At 41.8% G+C, this 15,901-nt stretch overlaps 1 protein-coding gene across 1 annotated transcript in view; it reads right to left on the bottom strand.

The window, feature by feature from the left end:
- Window positions 1–1,992: 1,992 nt before the first annotated feature.
- Npl (N-acetylneuraminate pyruvate lyase) overlaps window positions 1,993–15,901 on the bottom strand; it is a 38,713-nt gene continuing 24,804 nt past the window's right edge. Inside the window, 7 exon segments of the mRNA XM_087194416.1 lie at window positions 1,993–2,562; window positions 2,564–2,699; window positions 6,502–6,541; window positions 10,197–10,281; window positions 12,372–12,418; window positions 12,534–12,682; window positions 14,931–15,023. Of these exon segments, the coding sequence (XP_087050542.1) occupies window positions 2,517–2,562; window positions 2,564–2,699; window positions 6,502–6,541; window positions 10,197–10,281; window positions 12,372–12,418; window positions 12,534–12,682; window positions 14,931–15,023 (596 nt within the window). The 3' untranslated portion in view covers window positions 1,993–2,516.

Genomic DNA, 15,901 nt, shown 5'->3' with positions numbered 1-15,901 from the left:
AATAGTGGAGTTGTCTGATTATGATTGGAATGAACATAAAAGACTGAGATAAACCTTAAAGACCTAAAACACCAAAAAAAAGATGTATTTCCACAAAACAGTTTCAACATGGCTTTTTTAGTTTTCTATTTCTACATAACAAGTTAGTACAAACTTAGTGGCTTAATACAACAGTTATTATCTCACAGTTCTGCAGGTCACATTCTTGAGAATGGCAAAATATTAAAAGGGTTGTGGTCCCGTTTGCTCTTAACAAATTTTATGATACTAAGTTTAAAGTGTCTGAAGCACCTGGTTATGGCCCATTAACTGGAGAGCAAATGGCGGTTTTCCTGTTGGAAGGTTGAAAAAGATTTGAGCAGTGTGCATGGATTAGAAGAGGGGGCATAGGCTGTGATTCCAGGGGAGCAGCAAATGCTACAGATTTGGGGCTCCTCCTCCATCCTCTTCAGAGGTAGTCATTACCATTTCCTATCTTTTGTGTGTGTGTGTGTGTGCCGGGGATCGAACTTGGGTCCTTGCACTTGCGCAGCAGGTGACAAAACCACTGAGCCAAGTCCCCGGCTCCCCCATTCCCTATCTTGTCAGTGGCCTTGGTCTGGCCTATAGTTTCTTTTTCCCGTTCAGGCTGTGTGAGTCTGAGCAGGTGCCTCAGTTGTTCTGGTTTGAGTGTCCCCACCCTCTTCCTCCTGTTGCTTTTTTTTTTTTTTTTTTGGTGGAACTGGAGGTGGAACCTGGAGCTTTCACACTCTATGTTCTCAGCCCCCCCCCCTTTTGGTACTGGGGCTTGAACTCAGGTCCTTGCGCTTGTGAGGCAGACAGTGGAACCACTGAGCTATCCCTGGCCCCTCAGCCTCTTTTTATGTTCTTTTTTTTGGTACCGAGGATTGAATTCAAGACCTTGTGAGGCAGGCGGTGGCACCACTGAGCTAAATCCCCAGCCCTGTTCTTTATTTTTTGACAGGGTCCTGTAAAGTTGCTACCAGGCTGGGCTTGAAATTATGATCTTTCTGTCTCAATCTCCCAGAATGCTGGGACTACAGGTGTGTGCCATGAGGCCCTACTGAGCTTTTCCTTAAAAGGGGTGGAATGGATGCTAGTCTTCCACTTCTGGGTTCCTGTTCTTCAGCCTGGGAAACCCCTCAGTGAGTCGTGCTGTTTCTTTTTTGGGGGTACTGGGGATCAAAGTCAGGACCTTGCGCTTGCGAGGCAGGAGAGATATCACTGAGCTAAATCCCTGGCCCTGAATCATGCTGTTTCTGAGCAGTACTGCAGCATGAATCCTGAGATGAGTCTGGGATGGAGAAAGGGATGGGAGATGCCACCTTCTGTAGAATTCAATTGCTGTTTCTGAGACTTTCCACACTACAAAGGGGCCTTCACAAGAGGTTAGGGGAACGCTGTAGGCCTTCCGGGGTTATGACCTTTGCCCACTGCCTATTTTTCCCCCGGCTTTACATTGTCCTCCAAGGAGGAGACTTCAAAGCAAATGGTCACTGAGCACAACTATCTCTCATCACTCCATCTCTGAATGCTATGCAATTTCTCTTCCTTTGTATCTGCCAGAAATGCCAGTCAGGCCAGGTTCTGTTCCCAGCACTCCATATACTGAACACTCTACCTAGACAATCTTACTCTTCACATGATTTCAACTACCGTCTATTAGCTATCTTCTGCTACGGACTGAATATTTGTGTTCAGACCCCTCCTCCTTGTAAATTCTTATAGTAAACCCTAATCCCCAGTGTGATGGTATTTAGAGGTGGGACTTTTGGGGCATAATTGGATTTAGGTGAAGTCCTAAGAGTGGAGTCCTCAAGACAGAATTAGTGTCTTTTTAAGAAGAGGCCTTGAACTGGGCACGGTGGCGCATGCCCGTAACCCCAGCACTCAGGAGCCTAAAGCAGAAGGATTGCTGCGAGATGGAGGCAGCCTGAACTACACAGCGAGACCTTGTCTCAAAACAAAACAAAAGCAACAGTTGAGTATTCCTGGATTCCACATGAATATTTATTAAAATGACAGTACATTATAGTGGTTTAAAGTTAGGAAACCTTAAAATAAGATTAATAACCAGAAATGAAGATAATGGGAGTTCTGAAAGTCAGATGGAATTAATCAATTATGATTTTCCCCATGATTCCATTTCATTCATATAAACAAATTTCTCCATAAAAATTTTGTGAAATAAAAGCGTAAGGTCCATGACTTTTAGATTTCTTTCTTTCTTTTTTTTTTTTTTTTTTTTTGTGGTACTGGGGATCAAACTCAGGACTTGGGCTTGCAAGGCAGGTGCGGTGCCACTGAGCTAAATCCTTGGTCTTCCTTTTAGATTTTTTGCTCCTTCACAAAGTAAGAAATTTTAGGCTCATAGTTAAGATACTTAAATACTTGATGTAAGTTTTCATTTGCTAGGAGAAAGTTTAGTTCAAATTCATCTAAAAAGTCCCTGAGGAAAGAATGTGTTATTCAACGCATAGTAATTTTCAATGTATACACCCTGATTTATAGAGGTGCTAACTACAGGATCCCAAGTTTCCATCGTTTAAATCAGTGAAAGAGGAATTCCAGGCTCTTGAGCTTAGCTTCAGCACTATCAGTAAACTCCCTGGTAGCTTTCTGCAGTGGAAGCCGGGGTGGGCCCATTGGAATTCCAGACACCAGAGTCATGATGGCTTTGGTCTGTGACACTCCAAAACCTAAAGAGAAAACATAAATGAGGACATGTATCTGGTACTGTCTACTTTACTACAAACATCCCAAAGAAGAGCTCATATGCTAACAGTGATGATCATCCTAGGATGAGGTAAAAATAAAAGAAGGGAACATTTATAGTAAATATGACAGATTAATAAGACATAGGAAATTCCTCTTCCTCCTTGAAACACATAGATATGTTGGAAAATGTTAACATATTGACAAACTATAAAGTAAAAGAGAGACTCAAAGTCAACCTTAAAACCCAAAAAAGAGAAGGCTGGGGATGTAGCTCAGTGGTGCTGTATCTGCCTGGCAAGCTCAAAGTCCTGAGTTCAACAGAAAAAAAACAAATAAAAACCAAAAAGAGGAACCAAAGAAAAGTGTCAGGAATAAAGAAGTTGGGAGATGAGGAGTGGAAGCCAAATAGCCCTTAAGGACAATCTGATTTAGGCACATAACTATTTCTTGCTGGGACAAAATTTATTTTAAGCTTATTTAAATGGTCCCTGAGAAATGCACTGTTTAGGTGACTTATCACTGACTCACTGCTGCAATTTAGCGCTAAAGTTATAAAGCTGGCACAGGAATGGAAGATGAAGCTTTGAGCCTGTGCATGGAATTAAACTCCCTGTGCTTTATAACATGAAAAGCAATAGAAAAACAGCAACTACAATACCACCCACTGGCCTGGGGATAGCACAGCAAGGAAGCTTGATTCCTGCCAGGGCTGTGGAAGGAAAAGTTCAAGGAAGAAATCCCAGAGCCAGGTGTGATCGCACATCCCTGTAATCCTAGCACTTGGGAGGCTGAGGCAGGAGGATCGCTTCAAGTTCAAGGGCAACCTGGGCTGCATAGAAAGAAATCCCAGCCCTGTGCCACAGGTGAATAATGGATCTAAATTTGCATTCCAAACTTGGTATAGGTATCAAACTAAGAAATTCACTTGACGACTGGTTAGAACTGGTGATAATGTCCTAGCAGTGGCAAACTGAAACTACTTGATGAGGCAACTTACAACCTAGAGTACTTTACAGTGGATTATCTAGAAAACAACAGTCTCTGCAGGTGAGCTTAGAGCTAGAAATTACAAAGTACATGAGGAAAGGGAGTATAAGAGCTCCCAAATGCACAAATGACAAAATTCAGATCCAAAAAGAGATAACAGAAAATTCTCAAACAGGGGCCAAGGATGTAGCTCAGTGGCACCTGTGCCTGTCTGGCAAGCAAAAGGTCCTGAGTTCGATCCCTGGTAGTGGAAAAAAAAATTCTGAAAGAGACTTCGCAGAGATAAAGGAGAGAATATGAACCATAGGCTAAAAGAAGAGCACATGGATAAAGAACATGTAGATTTGAGAAAAAAGCCAAAAAGAAATATTGGAAATGGAAAAATACTGTATATTGAGGGAAATTAAACAGTGGAAAACATAGCTAAAGACTTAGTGATTCTGAAATCTATTTTTGCCTTCCAATCTACATTTATGACTTCAAGTCAGGTGAGTGTAGCTTGTTTACTTTAATTTTTTTTTTTTGGTACTGGGGATCGAACTTAGGACCTTGCGCTTTCAAGGCAGGAGAGGTGCCCCTGAGCTAAATCCCCAGCCTATCTAGTAGGTTTTCTTTTCTTTTCTTTTTTTTTTTTTTTTTTTTTGAGACAAGGTCTTGCTACGTAGTTCAGGCTTGCTTTGAACTCACTATGTAGCCCTGGCTGGCCTCTAACTTCCGGTGATCCTCCTGCCTCAGCCTCCCAAGTGGTGGGATGACAGGTGTGCATCACAATACCTGGCTCTAATAGGTTTTCAGAATGAGAGACTTGAATGCAGTTAAAACAATATTCACAGAAAAATAGCAGAGACTTGGCCAGGTGTGGTGGTGCACGCCTGTAATCCCAGCACTTGGGAGGAGGCTGAGGCAGGAAGAGTGCTACAAGTTCCAGGCCAGCCAGGACTACACAGTGAGTTCAAGGCCATCCTGAACTGCACAGTGAGGCCCTGTCTCCAAACCCCCCCCCCCCCCAGCCCAGGGGTCGGGATTTAGCTCAGTGGTTTCTCCGCCTGCTGTGCAAGCTCAAGGATCCCAGTTCGATCCCTGGTACAAAAAAAACCAAACCCAAAACACCCCCTCCCAAAAAAAAGAATTAAAAAAAAATAGCAGAGACGTTTTTCTGAAAGATGAAAGATAAAGCTCAGTCTGAAGCAGATAAAAAAGCAAGTACTTTTTTTTTTTGAGACAGTGTCTTGCTATGTATTTCAGGCTGGTCTCAAACTCACTATATATATATATAGCCTGGGCTGGCTTCCAACTCACTGCGATCCTCCTGCCTCAGCCTCTGAGTGCTGGGATTACCAGTGTGGGCCACCACTCATGGGTTAGCAAGTACATTATTAATATGCAGAAAATATAAGTAGAAATTACCTATCACAATCCTAAAGTCCCATCTTTTAAAGTATCTGTGACTTTTTTTCTTAGCTGCTATTGGATTCAAGATAATAACAACTAACTTCCTAACTTCCTTCCTTCCTTGCTTTGGGGACTGACCCAGAGCTTTGCACATGGACGGCAAGCTCTCTTACTTAGTTATATCCCCATCACTTTTCACTTTTAAAAATTTTGAGACAGGGTCTCACTAAGTTGCCCAGGCTGGCCTCAAACCTTGCAATCCTCCTGCCTTAGCCTCTAAAACAATTGGATTACAGGTGTGCACCACCATGCTTGGCAACTTTCTTTTATTAAATTAACTAAGTTATAGTATAAACTGAGCAATGTTCCCCGCCACCACACCTACCAGCAATCTGACAACAGTAAATTCTTTCAGGTATTATCTTAGAGTCATGTTTTACAAAACTGTTGCAGCATCACTGCTGGTAAGCAAGGTGATCTTATGTGGTACAAAGGCAAACTAAGTTCTTTTAAGATTTTAGTATTTCAGTATCTATTTTAATGTACTTTAGAAGCATATAACTATCACATCACACCCATAATCTTGTGAAAAGCATGCTTAGGACATGCTGCAATGGTGGCACTGAAATATGGCAAAAATGATAAAAGTGGAAAAACAAATGGCAACATTGTTTTGGAAAGACTAAGGGAGCAAGCAGAGAGTCCTGTGGGAATGAGGGCGCAATCTGGAATTTATGTCTGGAGAGGGAGATGTCGCTAGGACAAAGTAGAAAGGCTCTGAGTGGGAGGAGAGACATTTGCTAAGAGTACATTGAACTTCAGCTGGACTTGACCTGGGTCTGGCTGGCCCAAGGGCCAATCTCTTGCAGAAGGGGAATGAATATTGTCATTTGTTCTGAAGTAAGATTCTGGAGCAGTTTCTCCACTCAAATTCACTGTATATCCCCAATTTTACTTTGCTATATTATCTAAATTTCCCTCCACTTAAGCTTACTTGCGCTAATGAACTCTTTTTCAATTTCAGATACTCTTGGAAGAGCTGTCAGTCATTTGGCAGAGTAAGATCTATATTCAGATTACCAACTTCCAAGTTCAGCAGTAGAATTTTAATGAACAGAGGCATGTGAAGGAAGGAAGAGAAAAAGAATAGCAAATGGGATGTGTTTATGGTGGAGAACAACATAACATGGAAGAGAGATTGGTTCAAGACTGACAAAAGACTATCAAGCAGGTTTCCTTCACCATTTTATATGGTTGGGCCTGAAGGTTAGCATTGGAAACAAAACTCTGCTTGCAACAGAGGAGCAGAAAGTGTTCTTGTTAAACTCTCAGAGAAAGTGATGAAATTCCATTTCCTTTACACTTGGCAGCAGCAGACAGAGCAGGAAGAGATGTGGTGCTTACCTAGCTTGACCACAAAGTTGATAAATCGCTGGATACAAAACTAGAAAGGAACAAACAAATCTATAGTTAATATTGCTGAACTGTGAAAAGAATTTAAGACCTTTAGAAGTCAAATTGCAGAAACTCTAAAGTCTGCACATCTACATTTTCTGAGTGTGTGTGTGGTGGGTCAGCCAAGTAAGGATGGTTGAGATCCATCCGGGATTAGGTAGGCTTTTTCCATGCACACAGGCTTTTACAAAACTGGCCCATGCAGAGAAAGAAGCTCCAATGGTAGACGCCCTAGTGAGGAAAGTGGGAGTGCACCCCTTATCTATTCAGCTCACAGAGGGAAACTGAGCTTCTCGTGCAGTGGTTTTCAAACTGGACTACTCATACTTCTGAGGTACCTTCCAAGATACCTGAGGGGCACTTGGCCAAGGCTCAGGTTTATGATAATCAACTTCTAGATCAACCTCCAGAAGAGCTGTTTTCTAAAACTGATCAACATCATGGAGATGCAGGTTGCCCTTTTCTGTTTTTCCTTTTAAAGTCCTGTCCTGATTTTGAAAAAATAAAGACAGACCTTTATTATCCCCTTAGGATATTCCTGGAGCACCAAATAAAGGAACTAATTGAAATGTTAGTGCTGAGAAGTGGGGTGGGTGTAGCTCAGTGGTACAGTGCTTGCCTAGCATTCCTGAGGCTCTGGGTTCCATTACCAGCACAGGGTAGGGAGGGGACCACCCTATACCACACACACCAGGACACAGTATTGATACTGACAAGCAGTGTAGAGTGTTCCCTCTAACTAGTGCATAACAAGTGCTCTTGAAAGTCAGAGGGTTTTCACTTCTTTGCTTCCAACATTGTGCTCCAGGTTGTTAGGTGAAAATCATTCACAACTAAGCATTTTAATTTTTACTTATGACTCGAAATTGTTCAAAGAATTGAGTGACATCGCTGTAACAAAAATTCTTCTGTTCACGTGTACTATTTTGTATGAACAGGGTTTTGAAGCACTTATTTTAAAAACACAGCTGAACCTTAAATAATCCTGGTAGTAATAGTTATCCATATATTCATGAACAAATTGGTAAAAAGAACTCCCAGCTATCTCTTTAAGAGATACATTTTCAATAACATTTTACTTTTATGTTGAAAAGTATTTATCAAAATGTGTAATATATTTATTCTGTTTTCATTAGCTGTTTACTTGAAATAAAATTCAACAAAAAATATAATCTTGGTGGGGATTTAGCTCAATAGCACTGCGCCTGCCTGGCAAGCACAAGGTCCTGAGTTCGATCCTCAGTACCACACACACACACACACACACACACACACAATCTTAATATTCAAAACCTTATAAACACAAATACATGCTCTCCCCCTACAATCTATAGCACATTACATTTACTATCCTGTACTTTCCTGCTTTTTTCCATTGAACAGATCACATAGGTCTTTCCAGAGCAGAATATAGATGTTAATTCTTTTTAAGGGACCTATATAATTTCATGGCATAACTTGGGGATAATGTATTTAAGCATTGCCTTATGGATGGATATTTGGGCTGTCTCTGGTTTTTGCTGTTATAAATACAACTGTAAGGAATAAGTTTGTACATGTGTCATTTTAGTCATGTAAATGTAATAGATGGCATTCAAATCCATGAGAATGAATGAGGATAAGCAGAGCCCTAACTTTTTACCTGTCTGCCTGCACTTGATTGAATGGTCTGGAAGGTGGTAACTGGCTTTACTGAAATTATGGCCCTGGCATAAAATTATCCATATGCCAATGTAGCCCCTGGCCTCTGAGTAAATGAGTCCCTGTCACACTTGCCTTCTGTAAGAAGGCAGAGAATGTGGTAAACTGAATTCCTTACCAACACTATTCTGAATGAGATGATTTGAGTAGAGACAAAAGAGAACAAAGATGGAAACTGAATCAGCCTGTGAAACCTAAGGGGAAGGTTAGCATCACAGCTACTTCAGTTTACTCATCTGTGATTGACCTGTCCTTCACCTCAGAACAGGTTGGAATTTCCAGAAACAACTTTTAGGAAAAAACAAACCACCACCACCACCACCAAGAAAAACAAAAATAATGTTTGCAAAGAGAAGGTAGTACTTATATAATCCAGACTTGTTATCTTAATTTTGTTGTTGTTGTTGTTGTTGTTGTTTTGTGGTACACTGAGCTATATCCCCATTCTCTGCCCTCTTTTAAAAATTTTTAAAAATTTTGACACAAGGTCTAAGTTTCCCAGGCTGGGCTCGAAATTGCCATCTTCCTGTTTCCTCCTCCCAGGGTTTTGGAATTGTAAGTGTGCACCATCAATATCTGGCTGTTTTTCTAATTTAAAACAAAGTTTTGGGGCCAGGGATTAGCTCACTGGCACTGTGCCTGCCTGACAAGCGCAAAGTCTTGAGTTTGATCCCTGGTACTGGAAAAAAGAAAACAACGTTTGTTAATGTTTAGTTTAGGTGACAGAGCCTCCTATTGTGCTCCTGAGCTTCATTTGGTCTGAGGTTGGACAAAAGGAAATATTTAAACATAAGGAAGATGCAGATTTCTGCTGGCTCAGCTTTGAGGCCTAAGAGTAGGAAAACCACTCCCGTCCTGGGCTCTGCTTCCTCAGGTTGTCTGGAAGTCAGAGCAACAGGTTACTCCCTCCAGCTCCCAGGAACCTTTGTACTTCTACTCTATCATCTCTGGTTCCCTTGATCATGGCCCGTCCCATTTAAATAGACCCCTCATCTGAGTTTTCTTAGGAACTACCACTTGCTCTGATTTTGTTTATGCCCTTCCATTCCCACTTACTTTCCCAGCACTTACACTCTCCTGAAAATCCCCATGCCTCTGAGACCCCAATGGTCTTCCTCTACTGTCTACCCTATTTCCTTTCTCTTCGTTCCATTTCTCTGAAGTACACACATTCTCCAGATATTTTTTGGTTTTCTTTGAGACAAGGTCTCACGTAGTTCAGGCTAAGTCTGAATTTGTCACAGTTCTGCCTCAGCTTCCCAAGTGCTGGGATTCCAGGTGTGTGCATCACACCCAGTTACTCTCCAGCTACCTATACTGAAACTGACTCTACCCTTCAGTGATGCTCTTCTTTCCCTGAAGAGCCAGGCTGTTTTCTGTGTAGCATTCCCAGCAGCCATGACTGCCTCTGGATCTTCTCTGTAACACATCAGGTCAGCTGCCTTTCTCTTCCTGTTTCAAAGCCAAGTCTACCTTTGGATCTCCCATGAGGCTCTTGTTTCCTGCCCAGTGATGCTTGCCATTCTCAGCACATTTCCAGGGTGGACAGGATTGATCTGCCCTGACTTTGGATTAAGCCTTCCTTGTTTTAGGTTCTCAGCTTCAAAGCTCCCTCATACTCTCTGATGACTCAAGTGTGACATCCTCAAAGTGATGGCCATGTGTGGTCATTTTCCCAGAAACTTATGACTGCTATTTTATAGTCACAGGAGTCATTCCTGTGAGGCCTGTCTTGATCAGACACATAGGGGACACAGACAATGGGGAATAAATTCAGTTTTAAGGCAGAAAAAGTAAAAAACAGAAAAAAAAAGTAAAGCAAGGGGGCAGTGAGACCATTTTAATGAGGGCAGATGTGGCAGGAATGCAGATAAGGACGACAAGTCTCTTAAAGTAGGGGAGAAAAAAGGCTGTGATTTATGTAAAGGGAAGAAAAAGTTTACCTGATAGTTCAGGGCTGAAGAGAAGTCCTTCTGTTCAAAGGCTTCCAACATCTGGTTTGTCTTTTTTCCCAGGTAGTTATAAGTACTGGCAAGACAAGAGCAAATATATATTACAAGTTCAATAACTCAATGAGAAAGGTCAAGATCTTTATACTTTTGTTGTTTAAAAAGGAAAACAATTTCCCATGTATTCTATATTTCTATTTTCAGGTCCTATCTATAGGGGATCAGGCTGTGTTACAGCTTGTGTTTAGAGGTCCCCCCAAAGCCTCATGCTGATGAGGTGGGACTGGGACTTTCTTTTTCAGAGGTAGTTGAATCTGGAATGTGTGCTACTGTGTTAAGGGCATGCGATTACTAAACCACTACATGTGAGTGTAGTTTGACCCCACCCCAATCCCAGTAGTCTGAATAAAAGGGGCAGAAGATGCTGTCAAACCCTGTTGTTGCCTTTGCTACCTCGTGCATGCCATGTTGTTTGTCCTCGCAATGTCTGTTTGCCATCCCTGCCTTGGAGCCAGCCAACTGTGGACTGAAACCTCTACGAACTGTGAGCCAAAGAAACCCCTTCCCTTCTAACTTTGGGTATTGGATATTTTGTTTCAGCAATGAGAGAAAAGTAATTAACATGGGCTGTCTTCAATTATAAATCTCCAGTCACATGAAACAGTGCAACAAGGAAGGCAGAGAATACCAAAGGGGTAAGAAAAAGAAAATGGAAAAAAAGATTTAAAAAAAGATGAGGTGGGCCAGGGATTTAGCTCAGTGGTGCTGTGCCTGCCTCACTAGTGCTAGGTCCTGAGTTTGATCCCCAGTACCGCACTCCTCAAAAAAGAGAGAGATATTTAGTTGGTGGATTTGGTACCAGGAATCGAACTCAGGACCTTGCGATTACGAGGCAGGTGGCAGAACCACTGAGCTAAATCCCCAGCCCTGGGAGGTTTATTACTGAAGCCAATACTTGGCCCAGGGCTCACACAGAAGTGCAGTTTGAGAACTGTTGACAAATTGTAGCATCTGAGTTGAGTCCTAAAAGCACTGTGCTGAGAAACCAGGTGCATGGAGCACTGTAAGTGCCAAATCCCAACAAATTATCTAAATTCCTTGCCTTAAGGTTTCTAAGTGACTAATAGTATAATAATAAAATTAAGGACTATTTATTAAGTGCTTATCATATACCAGCGACTTGACATAATCATCTTCTCAAATCCCTGGAAAGTGGCCTAGTTTCTACTTTGCTCAAAAAAAGACCGCCAAGGCCCATGCATATAATCCTAGCTATAAGGGAGGCTGAGGCAAGAGAATCACAAGTTCAAAGTCAGGCCAGGCAACTTGGCAAGAGCTTGTCTCAAAATTAAAATAGCACTGGGCATGTGGCTAAGTGGCACAGCATGAGTGGCATGGCCCTAGGTTCAATCCCCAGCACTGAAAAAGAAGTTATTGATTTAGATTTTTTTCTCTGGTACTGGGGATTGAACCCAGGGCCTTTACACTGACCTACATCACCAACCCTTTTTTAATTTGTTTATTGTTTTGAGGCAAGACCTCATTAAGTCTCTAAATTGTCTAAACTAGGCTCAGTGTGCAATCCCATTAGCTGGGATTATAGGACTGTGCCACCATGCTCAGCTAATTTCCCAATATTTTATAATAAAATAAAACTTACTTTCTTTTACATAATCTAGTTTGAATGGATTTCTGTTATCTGGAATCAATTTTTTTTTTTTTGAGATAGGATCTCACTATGTAGCTGAGGCTGGCCCCAAACATGCAGCAAACTCATAGTGATCCTCCTGCCTCAGCCTTCTAAGTGCTGGGATTACAGGTATGTGCCACCATGACCAGCTAATGTTATTTGTAATCAAGTTTCTGACATCAACGATGGTCACCAGGGTCTACAGAGCTCAGGCTGATTCTACTAAGTTATATGCACCGTGGATGTCTTTGCTCAAGTTCCACATCTAACTGCAATGGATGCTTGTACTCACATAAGATGCCTGCGTTTCTAACACACAATTAAGCCCTACTTAATTCCCTTTCACTAAACAAGTATGGGAACACAAGGTAACTTCTATTGGAAAGGATGGACATGCAAGAAGTGTAACTATTCTGGTGATGAGTGCCTTTATGAGAAACTTTAAATTTATAATCCTAGGGAAAATGGGCCATGCTTACCTGCCTACTGCTCCAGTTGCTCCCATCACCAGACCACTCAGTAGTTGCTAATGAGAAACAGACAGAATATATTGACTTTCATGAAAAAGCAAGTGAAGAGATGCTACATGAATTGCTTTGGAGAGAAACTGCCCTGCTGGGATATGCCAGTGGTTGACTTACCTCATCCACCCCAAAGAGCAAAGCAAACTGTCGCTGGTGATTCTGATCAACACATTGCCCGAAGTCTAAGAGGTCTGTGTCACTGAATTTCAGACCTTGGAAGGTAGGGATCTTATCCTGAATCCCATCCAACAACTCCTCAGCACGAACTGTTCAAAATATAAATGCCCCATTAGTCCACATAGCAGCAGAGAATATCAAATAATATCTCATAGGTCCCACATCAGCACTGAGATGCTTGGGCTGTTGTTAGCCAGAACTGACAGCAGATGGCATAATCGCTTGCCCCTGCCAAATGGTTCCTGTGTACCTGTTAAATTACAGTCCTAAAATTTCCATTCCTTGAGGACACTAGCTGGATACTGTGATAGTGGGTAAATGTATATTTGGTTTCTCCTGCCACTTCCTGCGATACTGCTCCCAAAATCCTTGTAGGTGGGGGAGCTAGGAGAATCTTTTGTTTTGATATTTCAGTGATGGCGAACCTTTTAGAGTCTTCGATGATAACAGCCTAATGGGGTACACATACTGACTGTATGTAGGTTCACCACCACTTTGATACTAGGTTTTTGACCCTGGTTTCTGAAGCAGTGCTCCTAAGACCTTTGGAATTTCTTAAGTAATAGGCACACCTGACAATTTTTAAATCCTTCAGAATGTTCTGGGTGACAAAACCATCTTGGGTTTTTTCGATTGTTATTTATTTATTTATTTATTTATTTAAAGATGGGGTCTCGTTTTGTAATTCAGGCCCGGCTTAAACTCACTATGTAGCCCAAGCTAGCCTTGAATTCATGGCGATCCTCCTGCCTCACCTTGCTAAGTGCTGGGATTACAGGTGTTGCCACCACACCCAGCCTGACAGAAGCATCTTTTGATATAACGAGGTGACTTCTGGTGGGCTCCTGGATGGGGGCTGGTTGTTAGGAACTAACCATGTGATTAGAGGGTTGGAACATTCAGTCCTAACCCCCAACATCCGGAGAGAGGAGAGGGTCTCAAGGTTGAATTGATCACCAATAGCCAATAATGTAATCAGTCATGCCTATATAATAAAGCTTTTATAAAACCCCAAAGGACAGAGTTTAGAGAATTTCTGGGTTGCTGAACACATGGAGACTTCTGAAGGGTGGTAAACCCAGAGAAGATAAGGAAGCTCCCTACCCCTTTCCACGTTTCTTTCCCTATGTATCTCCTTATGTGTATTCTTTTTTTTTTTTTTGGTACCGGGCATCGAACTCGGGTCCTTGACCTTGCAAGGCAGGCGGAGGAACCACTGAGCTAAATCCCCGGTCCTCTCATCTGTATTCTTTGTAGTGCATGGATAATAATAGGCAAGGTGTTTCCCTGAGTTCTATGAGCTGCTCTAGCAAATTAATCAAACCTGAGGAGAGGGTTGTGGGAATACTGACTTACTGCTAATTAGTCAGAAGCACAGATCATAAGGAGGGTCTGGAGACTGGTGTTTGAAGTGGGGACGGTCTCCTGGTACTGAGCCCTTAACCTGTGGGGTTGATGCTATTTTGAGTTCGACAGTGTCAGAAGAGAACTGAGTTACTGGACACCCAGTTAGTGTCCAATGGAGAAATGGTTGTTGGTAGGGAGAAAACCCAACACATACGAGTATTTCATTCTGGTGACCAGATGTGAAGTGATTTGCGTTGAATGGTGTGAGAATAAGGAGTATGAAAAACTTTGTTTTTCCTCAGAATATTTACAAAGCAGTCTCCATTTTTTCTTTTATAGAATGTAGAAAATAATGGGTTTTAAAAAATAATCTAAGAGCTGGGCATGGTTGTGCATGCCTGTAACCCAGCACTCGGGAGGCTGAGGCAGGAGGATTGCCATGAGTTCCAGGCAGGCCTGGGATATATAGTGATTTAAGGTCAGCCTAAACTAACAGTGAGACACTGTCTCAAGGGTCTCAAAAAACAAAAACAAAAACAAACAAAAAAACCTAAGATATTTCACCTAACTGTAAAAAAATCATCTCACTGGAGAAGTATAGTAATATTAAAAGAAAATCTAGAAGAAAAGTCAGAAAAGACCAGAGTACCTTCCAATGGGCTGGGCACTGAGAATACAGCAGGTACAAGGTAGACACTGTCCTGCCTCAACAGGCTTGTGATTCTTCTCAGAGAAGAATAAGAGGGCTGCATGATGGAGTAACCGAGTGTGTGCTCTAAGTGCCTGGAGGTCAACCCTTCTTTTGTACTTAAGAACTTCAACCATAAGGTGATATAAATGGCTGGTAAGGGCTGGGATATTTTGGAGCAACTGGAACTGTCTCATCAAGTTGTGCACTTATAGGATAGGGTGGGTGGAATGGGGGTTTCTTAGTGAAAGAGGATAAGATGTGGGGAGTCAGGAGGAAAGATCAAGAGAAGCATTACTTACTTTTCACCCCTGTCAAAGCGGGAATGTGATAATAATAAAATGGCAATGTAGGGGCAGCAGCAGCCACTTCCCTTAGAAAATTAATCAGGACATCTGAAAGAACAGGAGGAAAAATCATGGTTGTGAACAAGTGTAAAACAGTGGCTTTCCTTGGTAAAAAAAATGTATTATCTGATGAAATGCAACCATTTGCCTTGAAAGCAGAAAATTCTTGACTACTCTTCACCATTCTTGCTATCACTACTGCAACGCCTTTTCAATTATTTCACTTAAGGTTTTATTTTCCTTTCTGTGGAAAGGCCAAAATATGATGATTATTTTCCTATCATACTAAACTATCTTTAAAAAAATCAAGGCTGGGGGTGTAGCTCAATGGTAGAACATATACTCAGCATGTCCAAGGGCCTGGATTCAATCCTTAGCCAGCCTACTCCTCCAAAAGAGTAAAAAGTTGGTGCAAACTTCTCCATATTGTAAGAGACAATCACATCGTGCTTTTTTTTTTTTTTTTTTGGTACTGGAGATCAAACTCAGGACCTTGTGCTTGTGAGGCAGGCGCGGTGCCACTGAGCTAAATCCCTGGCCCCATCTCATGCTTTTATAAAAATCAGAAATTAGACAGATAGGACTCCTGTCCTCTTATTTATTTATTTATTTATTTGGTGCTGGGGATTGAACTTGGGACTTTGTGCTTGCGAGGCAGGTGCTGGAACCACTGAGCTAAACCCCCCGCCCAAGGACTCCTGTCCTCTTAATGTAGAGGGCTACATGTAGCAGAGACTGCACAAAGAATCAAAATAATACAGTTGTTACCGAGAAAATTATAACAAAAGTATAAACAACATCTGCTTCAAGAAAGAAATTATAAGACTGATGGCACGTTTTACAAAAATTCAACCATAGTGGGCCGGGGATTTAGCTCAGTGGTTTCGCCGCCTATTGCGCAAGCTCAAGGACCCAAGTTTGATCCC

This window comes from Heterocephalus glaber, unplaced genomic scaffold, assembly GCF_053883595.1.
Source record: "Heterocephalus glaber isolate CG9 unplaced genomic scaffold, H.glaber_assembly_v1.0 deba00001600, whole genome shotgun sequence".
Lineage (NCBI taxonomy): Eukaryota > Metazoa > Chordata > Mammalia > Rodentia > Bathyergidae > Heterocephalus > Heterocephalus glaber.
The sequence above is the reverse complement of the archived record's forward strand: the minus strand, read 5'-3'. Positions and strand labels throughout refer to the sequence as shown.